The sequence below is a fragment of the Cryptotermes secundus genome, unplaced genomic scaffold, assembly GCF_002891405.2.
Source record: "Cryptotermes secundus unplaced genomic scaffold, Csec_1.0 scaffold318, whole genome shotgun sequence".
Lineage (NCBI taxonomy): Eukaryota > Metazoa > Arthropoda > Insecta > Blattodea > Kalotermitidae > Cryptotermes > Cryptotermes secundus.
In genome coordinates, this window is record NW_019730108.1 from 3,386,230 (window position 1) to 3,403,714 (window position 17,485).

General features: G+C 38.7%; 2 protein-coding genes across 3 annotated transcripts in view; one reads left to right on the forward strand and one right to left on the reverse strand.

Annotated features, from left to right (window-relative positions):
• Window positions 1-5,002, reverse strand: part of LOC111866130 (pyrroline-5-carboxylate reductase 2) — a 21,462-nt gene extending 16,460 nt beyond the window's left edge. Inside the window, exon 1 of the mRNA XM_023854775.2 lies at window positions 4,839-5,002. Coding sequence (XP_023710543.1) covers window positions 4,839-4,908 — 70 coding nt within the window. The 5' untranslated portion in view covers window positions 4,909-5,002. The remainder of the gene's footprint in view (window positions 1-4,838) is intronic.
• An 8,505-nt stretch (window positions 5,003-13,507) lies between these two features.
• Window positions 13,508-17,485, forward strand: part of LOC111866064 (alpha,alpha-trehalose-phosphate synthase [UDP-forming]) — a 60,878-nt gene continuing 56,900 nt past the window's right edge. Inside the window, exon 1 of one of the 2 annotated variants that reach the window (XM_023854609.2) lies at window positions 13,508-13,546. In XM_023854609.2, the coding sequence (XP_023710377.1) occupies window positions 13,535-13,546 (12 nt within the window). In that variant the 5' untranslated portion in view covers window positions 13,508-13,534. The remainder of the gene's footprint in view (window positions 13,547-17,485) is intronic. The other variant, XM_023854606.2, reaches the window with a different exon arrangement.

Consider the following 17,485-nt stretch of genomic DNA (forward strand, 5'->3'; position numbering starts at 1 on the left):
CCTTCCCGCCAATGTACTGTTAATTTGGTTGTCATGCGACAGATAGCGACAGCAGAGCAGTCTACCAAAATGGCGTCTGACATAGAAGTGCGTATGGAAAAGAAATGTGTTATTGAATTTCTCACTGCCGACCAAATTGTACCCACTGACATCCATCGACACTTGCTAAAGGTGTACGCAGACAATACAGTGGATGTCAGCACAATGATTCGGCGGGTAGTGCGTTTCAACAGTGGCGAAAGTGAAGTGCACGACAAGCCACGCCATGGGCGTCCCTGCTCAGCTGCCACTCCTCACAATGAACAGCGCCTCATCCGAACAGATCAGCAGATAACGACCAGGGTCTGTCAATTCTGAACGCTACAAGACGACGCTGACTAAGGTGAAAGCCCAAATTTCCCGAGTCAGACCAGAGAAGCAGACAACCTTTCGCTTGCAACACGATAAAGCTAGACCCCATACCAGTTTGGCGACCACCGCGCACATTGCAAAGTTTGGCTGGACTGTCCTACCACATCCACCTTATAGCCCCGATTTAACCCCGATTTAGCACCTTCAGACTCCATCTCTTTAGGCCTATGAAAGACGGACTACGTGGGCAACATTTTCCAGACAACGATGCTGTTATTGCAGCTGTAAGAAAGTGGCTAGCCTCTGCTGGCGCAGACTTTTACGGGCGCGGCATACAGGCTCTTGTTCATCGATGGCAAAAGTGCATAACGAATGGTGGTGATTATGTGGAAAAATAGCTGTAAGTAGCTGAAATCTTGCTCTATTTAACTGCGTTATTATGATTTCTGTATCTGTTGTAGTTTTCTTTAAAAAAATAGGAGGCATTATATACGGAACTCCCTTTGTACTGTCTCATCGTACTCCCATTTTTTCTCCAATATCTGACGAATGCAAAAGATCTGATCTAAAGTTGATCTGTTACGTCGAAAACCCACACTAATGATCCCCAATAATTTCATTTATATATGGACTTGGGCAAAATTTTATATGAAGTTGATAGCAGTGATATCCCCCAATAATTACTACAGTCAGCTTTATCACCCTTCCTGTGAACTGGTACAATAATAGACTCCTTCCACTGATCAGTCAATTTTTCCTTATGCCAAAGAGAAATAATTAAATTATGGATCTTGGAACGTAATATTTTGCCTCCTGCTTGAATAAGTACTGCCGGAATTTGATCACTACCTGGCGATTTATACCGTTTCAAAAAAAGTATTGCAGAGTCGTTTAAAATTACCAAACACATTCAATGTCCAAAATTCCTCCCACTTAATGACAGATTTACAAACTGTTAAACTTAATGACAATATGCGACTACGTTCCTTTGACATAGAGAACATGTACACAAACATACCGAAAACAAATGCCATAGATATAATAAACTTTATATTAGAAAAAGACCGAGAAATAGATAAAGAAAGCCATAAGGAAATAATACATATGTTAAAAACAGTATCTGAACAAAATTATTTACAAATTAACCAAGAATACTACAAACAAACAGATGAACTAACTATGGCAGCCCCAACATCAGCAATAATAGCAGAAACATATATACAATATATGGAACACACACAAATATATCCCATTCTAGTAAAACAACAAATAGTGGCTAACTTTAGATATGTCGATGACATAGTAATAATATATGATGAAAAGATAACGAACAAAGAAATTAACGAATTGCAACCAACTATAAATTTCACCATTGAGAAAGAATAAGAATCTATTAATTTTCTACATATAATAATAGATCGCAAGGAAGATAGGCTGCAATTTGCAATATAAAGGAATCCCACACAAACGGACATCATAATACCTAACAGTTCGTGCCATCCATTCGAGCACAAATTGTCAGGCATTAATTATCTAATAAATAGACTCTATACATACCCAATAATAGGAAAAGAAAAATAGATAGAGAAGAACACTATTAAAAACATACTACATAACAACGGATACGACACAAACATAATTAACAGACCAAATCAGACAAGACGAAAATAGAAATCAAACACACATGACGACGAACAACACCAAAAAACGAAATGGGCCATATTTACATATAGTACAAATGAAATACGGAAAATCACGAAACATTTCAAAGACATACGGATAAAAGTAGCATTTCGCACACGGAACACAATTGCAAATATACTCAAACATAAACCACAATTGGATAAATACAATAAAAGTGGCATATACCAAATGAAATGTGCGGATTGTCCATTGAAGTACATTGTACAAACGGGCCGAACATATAACACCAGATATAAGTTACATATACATGATATTAGAAATAATAATAGCAATTCCGGGTACTCAAATCACATAATAAATACAGGACATGCATACGGAACAATAACAGACATAATGGAAGTTGTAACAACGGGAAAGAAGGGTAGACATTTGAATACACTAGAGAAATACCATATATACAGAGTAAGTAAGAAGGGCCTACACATGAATGACACACACGTAGAAACAAACAATCCCATATTTCATACAATATACGAGACCTATACAGACTAACGGTGTCCCCCCTCCCCACTACCTCTTCCTCTCCTAATCTCAATAACATAAAAAGACAGCACACAACACACCAGACGGAAAAAGTATTAAAGATGAGCAGCGACATAATTCCATGTTGAAAAAGAAGTGTTCCTGTAAAATATATCTGTTTATTTGGTGGTCATAACATACGAGTATTATGCCATCTAACCTGCAATATGCTTATGATCTCTTCTTCGTCTCTTTTCTTGTCTCAGATTTCCCGCCAAAGATGTGTCTTTCAAATATAATACTAAACTTCAGATACATTGAAGTAAATTTTATTTGGAATACTTTTGTGACGTTTCAGTCAATATTTCATTGCTGATAGCAAATCTAAAATTACTGGGTGCAAGCATGTAACAAATTCAAAGAATTAAATAAAAGTTGTTATAAACAATCTTCGTTGGCTTTAGAAACCTTCAAGCTAATCATAGAACATCTCGGTCAGGGGCATAGCACTCCTAATTCATGTTCGGAAGGTCCCAGATTTAAATCTTTACCATAATTTGCCCATGAATGAATTTCTTTCTTCGGAGTTAACTCCATCCAATAAAATGGTAGGATATTAAATTAGACTAGGACTCCTTCTTTCCACAGCTTTTTCAATTCATTTTTTTACTCGTATTATTCGTCCTGCTATTTGACTCTACTCAGCTGCTAACAGCGACGTTAAATCAACCGTGCACAAATACAAATAATTAATTAAATGATTTATAAGTAAAGATTCCCAACCCACATATTTCCCGGTCAGAAATTTGAAAGCGACTCCCTGCAGGTCATAGTAATTTCTTTCTCTCTCTTCGTAATTTTCCATGCTATTTCCACAGCACGGTACGTCTCTTTGCTTCTTTCTGTACTGAAGGTGTCTTATGCTACTCTATCGATTCTCATATGATACATTACAATTTATATCATTGCTTGTACGCGCTGAACACTGCACTCTTTTATCCCGTGGCTTGGCTCCACGTTTTCATGTCGCTGTTCCCCAAATCTGTCCTAATCTTAAAGCGTCTCTTCTTGTCTATGATACACACATCATTACTTATCTGTGAACATTTGTTTGTTTGCTATTCGATTATGCCCTATCGAATGCAGAGGTTACACGTTCAATTAAGAACAAGAAGACTGTGAATGGTACGTTCAGAAGAAAGGCCATAGAACACTTTAGGCAATATACGGACTGTGGGAAATCGAAAAGGCCTCTGATATTGGCGTCCACTGTCATCCCGACAGACGCCTCGTAGTTCTCCTCCAGACTTGCCAGGAATAGTGGTTTAAGACAAAGGAACTCTCCCCTATTTCCACCATCTTCCTAACAAACGGTTCGCAAGCATCCTGTCATTTGCCAGAACATATTAACTGATGTGTGCAAATAGTCGTTAAAAAAGAGAAACCTCTCGAACAGGAATGTCCTTAGCAGGTGGTGTAGTGGAAAAACTACGAACATGTTGACGTATTTTGGATCTGCCCAGTTCAAATTAGTGCCGAGGTCAAGAAAACGTGGACCTATGAGTATACATCCACTGCCCTATACCCCTCCCTCCTGTACAGCTTAATTAGTTAAGCACGGGGGCAGTTTTACCGTTTACCTTTTTTTTTCCTTGGCACTACAGCCCCAGTGGGCCTAGGCCTACCTCCATGAACTTCTCCGTTCACTCCGGTTTTTCTATATCTTACACATTCGGTAGGACTCCTTGGGCGGGTGATCAGCTCGTCGCAAGGCCTCTACCTGTACACAAACACAGAAAAACGCACACACAAACTAAACATACATGCCCTGAGTGGGATTCGAACCCACGATCCCGGTTTCCAAGCGAGCGAAGACAGTGCATGCCTAGTTAGTTCTTGTATCCTCACTAAAGCATTTCGTGACGTTCTGAAATTTCATGAGACGAATGCCTAGGAAGTTTATTGAAATAGGCCACGACGGTAATTTTCCATATATTTTCCTTCCCATCATTCCTGACCATCTTCCAATTTAATTAATATGTATAAATTCTCGGCAGTGGAAATTTTATCACTGGATATACGAGGTCGCCATAAAGTCTGTATGCTCTATAATATAAATGTATACTGATTTTCATTAGGCTCACTTTTATTATTAAATAAACACTTACATTACACAACAGACTGAAACCTTATGGCCACTCTATATTGCGATAAATGAGACGTGACAACTTTCCACTTGTGTCCCGTTCGCATGCTCAAAACATTATGTAACTACGTACAATTCTAATAATAAAAATGTCAGAACCTTCCAGTTTACTCACCTGCAGCGATGAATCCTCTGGTCAGTGCTTGGGCAATATTTCCGGCACCAACAAACCCGATTCTCAACATTTGCGTGTTTTTATTTTTCTTCAGTTACTCACCACAGCGCCCTTCGTTCGCAACTGATGCAGTGATACTAGAGCAACAAACATACGGAAAACCAGGTCAGACCTTTGTATCGTATTGCTATCACACTGTTTGTGGTCAGAGAAGAGAGTTTATGGCACAAGTTTTGTTAACTCTTTAAATGAATACTGGAAGCAGGGGGTTAGCTGTAGATTGCATTTTATTATTTAACGATGTATATGAAGTATGATGAAGGAAACACTGCTTCCAGATTAATAGTTTTTGAAAAAAAGAAATCTGTTTAATTTGAGAATGAAGCTAAAACTGGAGGCGTAGATCTGCACAGGACACTTAAGACACGGTGGTAACTATACGTACCGCCTGCTGTAACATTTAAAATTCTTTATCCTGTTCACAGATGGCATTTATACGTTTCATATGATTCATATAATGTACAGCGACACCGAGCAAGCTGGACCAGGCGGTAATGCTCCGACTTTTATTCGGAAGGTGCCTGGTTTGATTCCCGGCCAAGACACACTATCCTGACAGCAACTTTCATGGATTTTCTCAGTCCCTCCACACAAATGACAGGATAGTACCTACAATTATGCCACAACCTCTTCATTCCACTCTTTTCCAGTTCGTCCCTCCATTCCTCGCCATTCAGTCTGAGATACTGAGAGTACCGTAACATAAACCATAAATAAATTAATAACAAAGATTATTTCCTTAAACACCACGTTCTGTGTAGATCTACTACAGACCCAACGTGTTTTCTTGAAATAGAAATTGTATTATGAAGTATTATTTAGACGAGATTCAGGCCTAAAAGGATTAGGCCCAACGCCAGAATTAAAAGAGAACCAATGGTCAGCTTCACTCTCTGGCCGCTTTATCCCAATTAGAAGAAAAAATGTGCTTCAAGTACGTGTAGCGGCTATAAAATAACGGGACTGATGCCCTAAAATCTGTTATTCAGTGGTCCCCTCTCCGAGCCCTACATCGCTCCATGCGTATTTGCCACTATTGGAAGCAATGCTGCTGGTCCTTTTCTGATAGCTTTTTCATTACCTCCGCCGCCTTTGCTTTCACTGCATCTACGGACTCGAAACTGGTTCCTTTTAGTGCAGACTTGATCTTTGGAAGTATAAAAATATCACACGGCGCTACGTCAGGTGAAAAGGGTAGATGTTCCAACAGGGAGTTCTTGTGCTTCTGCAGAAACTTCTTGACAGTGCTGCAGTCTAGACATGTGCTGAAAAAGAACATATAGTACGTATAATAGCAGAATATCATATATTTTTTTTTTTGTATATTCAGTGAAATCTTGATTTCAAGGTGTCCGTCAAGAATTATGGGCTATAAAAGTTGAACAACAGAGGGATTAGCTGCGGAAACCGCAACTAGAAATTGGAATTGTCAAGTTTTCTCTTTGATATTTCAATGGGATTTTTTTATTGATGTTATTAAATTATTCGGCCTATAAAGTGCAAATGTCACTCAGTGTGATTTGTTGCCATTGTACGTGTATGTTTCTGGTTGTCGTTGTACTATTTATCTTTGTGGCAGAGGAGGAAACGGAGTTGGATTCATGTAATTGCTAAGCGTACAAAAATGTTGTAGAGTGCTTGTCTTACTAGAGAATTGGGAATCTTAGTAAGAAAAATAGGTCATTTAAGATTGTTAAGGAGAGATAATCAAGCAAGAGTTTGCTTTGATATATAGCTTGGATGCGAGATAGAAGTAACGTAGAGAGAATTTTCTTGGAAGAACTTCCTGGAAAGGGATAACTTAGAAGAAGATGGGATGAAATATTAAAATGGATCTTCAACGACATGCTTTGGCTGTTTTACCTAAAAGAATTGATTCGGAACTGCGTAAGTTAGGCCTATATATCAGATCTGGTAAAAGCTTTTTCGATTAAGGGCCGAATGAGAAATTACATATCATCTGCTGGGCTGCAAAGATGTCATATTATGTCATTGTTGAAATAAATTTTCTTAAGAATTTTAAAATGAATGAAACTGATAATTGTTTAAACTACATGATTCGTTACAGTACTCACTGTATTAATCACATATATTGTATTGTTTAGAATTCCACATCTGATCCAAAAAGTCATCATCCACAGAACACTCACAAGCACAAGATCGTCCACCACCAGAACACAAAAAGAAAACCAGAAATGTCTTTCCACCAGAAATCCGAAGCTAAACAGCGAAAAACAAGAAAACAAGGTAACATCTGAAAAGATTCCACCCAAAGATACATAACTCAACAACGAAGAACAAGATGACAACTTACAGCAAGCCGTATCAAGTACACACGAAACATGCATGAGAATGTACTACATCTGTATCTACAAAAAAGAGAAAAAATCCATGGTCTATAGTCCGCAAGCGAATTATACCGAACGAGCGACCGCCACTTGTTGAACTTAATGTCAACTTGACGTATAGAGGATGTCGCGTGGTCAGCGTAAGGGATCCCCACGGCCGTTAATCTCGGTTTTCTAGACTGGAGCCACTATTTCCTTGAAAAAGCTCCCCAGTTATCCTCACGAGGCTGAGTGAATCCCGTTCCAGACCCACTATTTCTCAGAAACTGTGGTAGTGCCAGCAATTGCACATGGAACCTCTGGATCTGTAGTCAGGAACTCTGACCACTAGACCAGAGAGAGCGTCAAAATAACCTAAACTAAAATAAAAGTATTTACAGAAAGAACAACACTTGTATAATAAAAGGACTGTCGAATAAAAATGAACAATTACCAAACTTATACATTTAACAAATAGGTATATGGTAGCTGACGCTAACTGGATCCCTTGTCACCACGGCATGGTGTTTCCTCAAGTTGCAGAAGGAGAAGACGGCTTCCAGATATGGAAGTTAGCTACAAATATATTGAATTAGTCATTGACTCCTGATAAGGGGTCATCCTGAATTTTGGGTGTTGGGCTGAGTCTAACAACTCCTCACCATAAATAAACAACCTGTTTCGAAATGTTACACAGATTCTCCAGAACAGCCTAAGCTAAGGAAAATGGGCATGGTATTTGGCACATGGAAACTAGGGAGACTCTATAGGGTGGGTTCAATGATAACAGCTGCAAGAGAAATAACAAAGTACAGATTATTTGTATTGGGATTATAGGAGGTCCGATGGGAAAGGGGTGGCCATTAACCAACAGACAATTATACGTTCTTCTATGAAAAAGGAAATGAGAATCACAAATTATGGATGGTATTTTTAGTACACAAGAGAATCATACCAGCAGTTAAGAGGTTAGAGTTTGTGAGTGATAGGATGTTTGTGTGACATCACTGTTCTGAATATTCATGCTCAACAGAGGACAAAATTAATGGTACATAACACATCCTCTAGGAGGAACCAGAATGGGCATTCAGTTAATTCCTTAAGTACCACATGAAAATTTTCTTAAGATATTTCAATGCCAAAATGGGTACAGAAGATATTTTCAAACCAAAATTATGAACAAGAGTTTAAATGAAATTTCTAATGATAGTAAAAATTGATGTGACAGATGAAATAAGTTAATTAGGTATAACAATTGATAGTAGTGAAATGTCCTGAAACGAAAAAAAAAGAGAGAAGAATTTGTATACAATAAATGTTTGAACATAAATGAGAACATAATATACAGGAAGATAATTAGCTGTAAAAATGTAGTAAGTTAAAGGCCACTGGAAATCATTTACTTAAAACTAAACATAAGAGGGAGACCAAAATTGGAGGGGTCAACCCCTCCTGAGGTTAGCTGGAAGCAAAAATATAAAAAGTAAAAATAGATTGAGAATTGAAATAGAAATGGTGCAGTAGTGGTTGTGTCAGTAGTGACAGGAATAGTAACTGTACTAATTCAAGCAATATAAGTTCGTAGTTTTTATGTTTGTATTTATTAAACCAGTGAACCAGAAAACCCCGGTATTATGTGGAAACAAGTCTATGTTTGTAACAAAACTCAACCAAATAAACTAAACTAAGCTAAACTAAACTAAACTGAACTAAACTAAACTAATGGCAATGGAGTTATAGTAGTAAACTTTACCACAAACAAAAGTCTAACTGTCAAAAATAAACTGTCCCCACATCACAACATTAATAAATTTACTTAGATGCCTCCTGATTGACAGACCTGGAATCAGATTGACTATATTTTGATAGATATGAGGCGGAATTCATATGTACACGATACTCTATCTCTCAGAGGACAGATTGTGATTCTGATCGCTATCTGACAGTGGCAAAAGCTAGGGACAGACTGGCAGTAAGTAATTTTTTCTTATTTCTAGTGGGGTGGGACTAAGTCCCTTGTACTGCAGCCACTTCTGGCCTATTGTACCAACCCCAGATGATAGGTGAGGGTGATTGTGGAGCAATTGGTGGAATGAAGATTGGCTGGGGAAACCGAAGTATTCGGAGGAAACCTGACCCAGCGCCACTTTGTCCACCATAAATCCCTCTTGACCAGACCCGAGATCGAAGTCGGACTGCCGCGATGGGAAGCCAGCGACTAACCGCTTGAGCTATGGTACGGCCAACTGGCAGTAAGTAAATGAGCAAGAAACAAATTGACATTTAGTGGTTCTATCTCAAGAAATTAAGCAAGGTAAAGAAGAGCGTCAGTATGAAGTTTCAAAGAGGCCGCGCCATAGCTCAAGCGGTTAGTCGCTGGCTTCCGACCGCGGCGGTCCGGTTTCGATCCCGGGACTGGTCAGGTGGGATTTGTGGTGGACAACGTGGCGCTGGGGCAGGTTTCCTCCGAGTACTTTGGTTTCCCCTGCCAATCTTCATTCCACCAATTGCTCCACAATCACCCTCACCTATCATCTGGGGCTGGTACAATAGGCCAGAAGTGGCCACAGTACAAGGGACTTAGTCCCACCCCACTAGCAATAAAGAAGTTTCAAACTGGTTTGCACCTTTGGAAAACGTAGACAGTGACGTAGATATTAATAGAGCCTGGGAAACTATTAGACAGAATATCAAAATTACAGCCAGAGGGAGTCTAGGTTATTATGAATTGAAGAATCATAAGCTGTAGTTTGATGAAAAATGTTCAAAAATATTAGATCAAAGGAAACAAGGCAAATTGAAATGGTTACAGGTTCCAAGCCAGATAAATGGAGATAATTTGAACAATGAAAAAATGAAGTTAGAAGATATTTCAGGAAAAAAAAAATAATATCTGGGAGATAAAACTAATGAACTTGCAACACACAGTAAGAAGAACAGGAAGAGGAAGAAGAAGAAGAAGAAGAAGAAGACGTAGTAAAAGATAAGAATAGTGATCTGTTTGCAGATTCCCATAACATTAAAATGGGTGGAAGAATCCTTTCTCTCCGCTAATGAATGCACATATGGTCAGTGATGTTACGCGGATAGATATAGCCGAGCCATTACTAACTGAACCTAGCCTTTCTGAATTTGGAATTGGTATTGCAAAGTTCAGAACTTATAAATAACAAGAGTTGATCAAATTCTAGCAGAACTGATTCAAGCAGGAAGCAAAATATTACATACTAAGATCAATAAACACATTAGTTCTTTTAGGAATAAGGAATACTTGCCTGAAAAATGAATGGAGGTCATTATTTTACCAATTCACAAGAAGGACAAAGAAATTAACTGTAATAATTATCGAATCATATTGCTGTTAACAACTACATACAAGATTTTATCCTATATCCTTATCTCAAGGTTAAGTCCACATATAGACAAAATTATTGTGGAGATTATTATTTGTGGTTTTCAACATAATAGATCAACCACTGATCAGATTTTCTGCATCAAACAGAGACTTGGAAAGAAAACAGAGATTACAATGAGACAGTACATCAGTTATTCAGATGTGAAAGAAGCCTATTATCCAGTTAGGAGGGAAGAATTTTAAAATATTTCCATAGAGTGTGAGGTACCCTTGATACTAGTTAGGCTGACTGAAATTTCTTTAAATGGCCCTAGAGTATGGATAAACATTCATGTGACACATTTCTTATTCAAAACGGTCTAAAACAAAGGGTTACTTTATTCCCAGCACTTTTCAATCTTGTTTTAAAATATGCCATTAGGAAAGCCCAGGAAAACGAGGTTGTACTGAAATTAAATAGAACACACCAGCTGTTGGTCTATGCTTTGGAGTAAATCTATTGGAAGATAACATAGATACTGTAAAGAGACATTCTAGATGATGCTAGTAAGAAGGTTGGTCTAGAAGTAAATACAAAATTTTGAGCACAAATTTATGTGTCATCTCCAGAATATAGGACAAAATCATAACATAAAGATAGTTAATAAATCCTTTGAATATGTAACTAAGTGCACATATTTGGCAACAATAGTAACAAATCAAAATTTGATTCAGGAGGAAATTAAGAGGAGATTGAACTCAAGTAATGCTTTCTACCATTCAGTTCAGAAATGTTGTCGTCTCATCTGCTGTCTAAAAATGTAAAAACTATAAAATATACAAGAATTAATTTTGTCTGTAGTTTGTATTGGTGTGAAATTTGGTCTCTGATCCCAAGGGAAGAACATGAACTGAATGTATGTGAGAAGAATATGGAGGCTGAAGTGGGATGAAATACTTGTAATATGTGGTTCAAGAAAACTGCATAATAAGGAAATTAATAACTTGCACTCTTGGCCAAACATATTTACAATGATTAAAGTAAGGTGACTGACCTGTGCAGGGCATGTAGCACGCATGGAGATGAAGGTTTTTGATGGGCACCAGGAAAACCTGAACATAGGTAGGAGGATAATATTTGGTTGGATCTTGCATAAAGGGGTTGGGGTTGTATGAACTGGTTTAATCTGAAGAAAGTTGTCTTCTGGGTTTAGGCACCGTGTATTCTTCGTTTTGGCCTAGTGCTATTGACCTCAAGTTTTCTGTACTCACTGGCCGTTCCCCCTCTCCCTTAGTCACACACCATATATGGCCTTAATCGCTCTCCACTGCTCCCATTGGTCCGTTCTCCCTAACCACCCCCACTGCCTACTTCGTATATAAGCAGCACCTTCCACATCCTATCACCACAGCTACTGCTCTCCGCAGCTATTCAACTGCTCTGAAGATGGAGGCGCTACGTTCCTCCGAAACGTCGGCCAAAACGAAGAATACACGGTGCCTAAACCCAGAAGACAACTTTCTTCATTGTCATCGCCGTGAAAACCTCAAAACTTACATGGTTTAATCTGGCTCAGTATGGGGACAAGGGTCAGGTTCTTGTTAACACAATAATGAAATTCCGGGTTCCGTAAAATATTGGGAAATTACTGAGCAGCTGAGCAACTTGTAGCTTCTCAAGAAGGACAGAGCTCGATGAAGTTAGTTTATTGGTTAGTAGTTTATTAGTTATTTAATACATGACAGCATTACACCCCAGTGTCTCAAACCAGCAGCAAAAATTATAGTCATGTACCCACTATAAACACTGGCCAATATGAGGGGTAAGCAGTACATCCAACTGTGACTGTACATACATGATGATGGCGGAAAAGCCGAAATATGTAGTAGATATCCATGATGTGTATGTATTGACCATCTTCTAGTGCACACAATATCACTTGTCACTTCACTACATGTTTCGGCATCACTGTGCCATCCTCAGATGTGTTATTTACGTTAAACTATTGCACTGCTCGCCATCATGTGTCGTTTGTAAAATGATTTAAAATGTATTCGTCATGTACTATAATAAAATTTATATATTAAAATTTTGTTAAGATTTATCATCTTATACGTCGTATCTCAAACTCGCGTATTATATCAATCTTCCGCTATGGGAGTCGTTCTTCCTATATTTTGTGTATACTGCGTCTTGTGATGTGTCCTTCTCTTGTGGCTGCGTGCACGCAGCATGTAGTGAAGTGAGTGAGATTGTGTGCACTAGAAGACGGTCAATACATGCACATCACGGACGTGAATCAGTGCAACAGGACGCTAAAATACAACATATGTAGTAGATAATTGGCCTATGGTGCATCTATACAGAAGTTGTACTAATGGACATAAACACAATTGGAAATACAACACATGACACTACGGTGCAATATTTATAACTTTAATTTAACTTGAATGGCTGAACCAATCATCATGAAAAGTGGTATGTACAACATGCCACCTGATATCACCTTATCAGCATACTTCATAAATTCCTCTTCCTAATTTCAAGATCGGTATAATTTACGAAGTTCCTCGTTATGCAGAAACATTTTTCCACTTCATTCATAACTTTTGGGTTCAAGTAGTATTTTCTGGGGCATATTGTTTTAAGACACTCGTCCTTGAAATTAAGACACCACGTTTCAAATCATGCAGAATCACAGGTGAAAATGCTTTATGCATGTAGAAGTAAACAACACGAGAAAAGACATCCAGCCTATAGCACAGCGGTTCTAAGCCTTTGTCAGACCGCCGCCCGGTAAATTTTTTTTTCATAAGACGAGGGTCCGGTAAAATTGATGCCAGGATCCGATACTGGGCCGCGGCCCGGCGGTTGAGGAACACTGCTGCAACACATATAAAACAAGCAGGTCCCTTATCAGCTATTTGTGAATTATATAATTGTATTAGACTGACAGTTCTGCAAGGAGCACGGGATGGAAACCACCGTAAGTAGCTACAGTTTGTTACTGAACACCTATATCTCATATACAGAGGTTAATTACAGAAGAAGGGGGACAATGGAGTGGAGAATTCGTGGTCTATTTATACGCACTTGATGTAATGAGGAAACCTGAGAGAACCTCATAGAGAATATCTGTCCTCGATGTGCACATTAACACACATTGTGACTAGTACACGCATCTGCATTCAAAAGGACTTTCGTCCGAATTGTGATGGGTGGGTGTTCTTACTTCCGGCGACTACGAAATGTACACTTAGTTTTTCAATATAACTTTTTTTTGAAAGAGTTTTCGCTCCGATAAATATTTAGCGGGTTAAGTTCTAGAAGTGAGCAGAACGAACGTGAGTCTTCCTGTTAAGTGACCACCATTGCTGTCCGACTTTAACCAAAACTGGAATGGTTTGATATATTTTAGCAAAACTAGTCAATATGAATTTAAAAAAATCCTTTCAGTTGTTCTCGAGTTGTTGCATGCAGACAAACAGACATGGGAAAGTTACAAGGTTATTGCTGCAACTTCCAGCTGGGAACATGCCAAAAAGTGGATTGACTTTCGCGTACCGCTGTAACTGCTTTATTTCCAGATGTTGCTAATAGAGTATTGTCCCCAGGTTTTCATTTTGGGGCGGAGGAATTAAAACTTGTAAGATTTGAGGCTTTCACGGCGGTGAGTATGAAGAAAGCAGTCTTCTGGGATTTGGTACCACATATACACGGTGCCAAATCCCAGAAGACTACTTTCTTCAATTAAAACTTGATTTACAAGAATTTCATTTTGTTACATAAAAACACATGTTAAACACAGAGCACTAAGTGCAGATTTTCGATTGAGTGCTGCTGGTGGCCAAAGTAAAGGGGGGCAAGGATTACTAAACATTTACTAGCTACATCTATATTTCGGATATTAGAGTTACTTGAAGTAAGTTCACCAAAATTATTCTAATTATTCGCGAAAGATATCGCGTCAGCCAAGATCCTCGCTCATTTGAACCAATCTCAACACAGGCCATATGCTATGTTTACCGTTTTGGAGGGAAACCTAGACGGAATATCATACAAGACTTCAGCAGCAATAAGGTTAATTACTATCCATCCTACAAAATCCCTCTTGTACTCAACAGAGCGAGGAATAAGTTTGCAATTCTTTCCATTTATATTGCAGAGGAAAGTATTTCGTTTTTGGAAAATAAATTTTGCGAACTGATTTAATAACTATCACTTCATTCACGTCTCTCAAGATATATTATCTCAGGAATTCTTGTGAATGCGTACAGATATCTCATATACATTAATACAAAATCCCGTTATTGATATTACTTGTACCATTTCAAACTTAGAGCTCAGAGTAATAAAAAATTGTCTCGCCTTCTCTACTTCTGTTATAATACTGGGGATATTATTTTTTAAGATGGCACTCCTTAAAAATTCACAAAAAGACAATGATTTATATTTTACCTTAGAAAACTTTGCATATATAACAAAGGATGTTCTACTGTATGAAAGGATCTATTTCAGATCAGTAGTTGTGGAGAAATTGACACATCGTATTGTTAAACATCAGAATATTTATTGAAAGAAAGGTGGCAGTTACAAGAGTGTAAGTCTGGCAGCACTGCACCACGCTTGTTAAATGTAGCATATGGAATACCATTTCAGTGCTTATAATTGTAATATAGTAAAGTAAATGGTGGCCGGTCACGGTAGCCGAGCGGTCTAAGGCGTGCACTGTCTTCGCTCGCTCGGAAGCCGGAATCGTGGATTCGAATCCCACTCAGGGCATGGATGTTTGTGTGCGTTTTTCTGGGTTTGTGTACAGGTGGAGGCCTTGCGACGAGCTGATCACTCGCCCAAGGAGTCCTACCGTATGTGTAAGATCTAGTAAACCGAAGTGAAACGGAGAGTTTCATGGAGGTAGGCCTAGGCCCAAATTGGGGCTGTAGCGCCACAGGGAAAAAAAAAGTAAAAGGTAAAGTTGATCCTGCACTTAATTAATTAAGCACTACTCCATGAAGGTGTATGAGGTAGTGGGTGTATTGATTCACGTATTTTCTTGACCTCGGCACTAGTTGGAGATGAGTGGTCAGCTTCATGCCCATGCCGCTTAACCCCGGAGAAAGAGCCCCCTTATCCGTTAGATATGGGACTGGCTGGGCCCCAGAGCCGGTCTGAACAAAGTGGAGAAGAGAAAATTCTTTCCTCCACCGGTACTCGAACTCCGACCCCTCGGTCGTCCAGCCAGTAGCCAGTCGCCATACCGACTACGCTATCCCGGTTCACAAGTGTAATGTAGTAGTGAGTCTTAAACTTCTATTATTTTGTATTAATATCATCAAAGTCAACATTGAGATTTTCAACGTATTATACTTCCTGATTTTACTGTGCATTACACCCCGACAACACTGTGTAAATGAGCTAACTACGAATATGAAGAAGGCAGAAATGCCCTGCCGAATTCCTGGTAAAGCTTGTAGAATTTCAGTTGTGTCTACCGTTGGGTCGAATTGCACTCGAAAGCAAAGCATGTGTCATTCTGCAGTGGAAGAAATAACGCAACAATTATAACGTTCTATATATATATATATACCGCGTAGCTTCCAGCCTTACCCTCGTGTATAAAATGGACCAAAGTCAAAATCCAGCACACACAGAACGCCACACGCACTAACAATGTAATAACTTTTAAGTCACCCAAACCCCATTTTTTTTCTGGCCAGTTGTGTTGTACATAATTGGTTCAGATAGCGAGAATATGGGTAATGAGATCTAAAAGTTTGTGATGATGGTAAATTGTTACAATTATTACTTTGCTGGACATTATCCATCATCTTGTCCATTCTAAAAAACAGTCTACTTTCTATTAAAAACACAACGTTTCGAGAACTGGAATCTGTCCCCGTCTTCAGGTAAAACCTACTCAGTTGGGTCCAATAGACAGAGCTAGCCCCTATCTCAGGAGATAGCAAAGTAATAATTGTGAGAATATTGGTGACTACGCTACATATTTCCCGAATAAATGGTGATTTGCATGTATTTAGTTTAAGTAACTCCACTACCCAAAGCTTAGATGTCTCTACGGCATGTTTCTCTGTTCCCTACCCTAGTTGGACCAGGCTGCAAACAAACTGTTCTATCTTTTACGTGATAACTGTGTCTACATATTTCCATGGAGTCATTATTACTCCAACAGGTAGCTCTGACTGTTGAGAAATGGTAGGGAAATTTTCTTTAGTTGATGGCATGCACCAAAGCATGCCAAGTTTCAAAGCCAGATGATTTTAAGAGAGGTATCTCGTCTGTGAAGCGAAAAGAGCAATTGATTGAATGGCAATAATTTTATTCTACACCCCGATGACTATAGTACATTAAACTAAACAGTTATTTGCGTGTCAAACCATATCGGTCAGGGGATAATTTTCTTATAAGCAAATATAATATACATATATTTCTTTCCAGAGACACTAGCCAGTCTCATAATCTTGACATTTACTGAACGGATTTAGTGTTTTGTCGAGGAAACATTTGCAGAAACGCAGAGAAAAATAAGGCCGTCTGAGTTGCAAATGCTTGCTTGTACGAAAGTGGATATGGAAAAATTCAAGCCTGACCAGCTTCGTCGGAGGAAGCGATTTGTCAACTGGAGATAACTGGAGTTCTCTAGTTAAAACCTGGAAGAGCGAATCGATCCATCGAAGAACGCTGGGTACGGCGATGATGATCATGGTTTACTCTCATTCTGGTATGGTACAACTTTTTTATTGAATGCTGGCACAGCTTTTTGTTTAGTCCTTTAAAAATTTAAGTTCAGACAAATAATATTAAAATAATTCAGTTCCTATCTGTGAAGAAACACATGTTTCCATTTCAAAGACCAGTCGGTTAATGCTCTTTAAGGAAAGTAACCGTTGTTTATTTCGAGTATTGT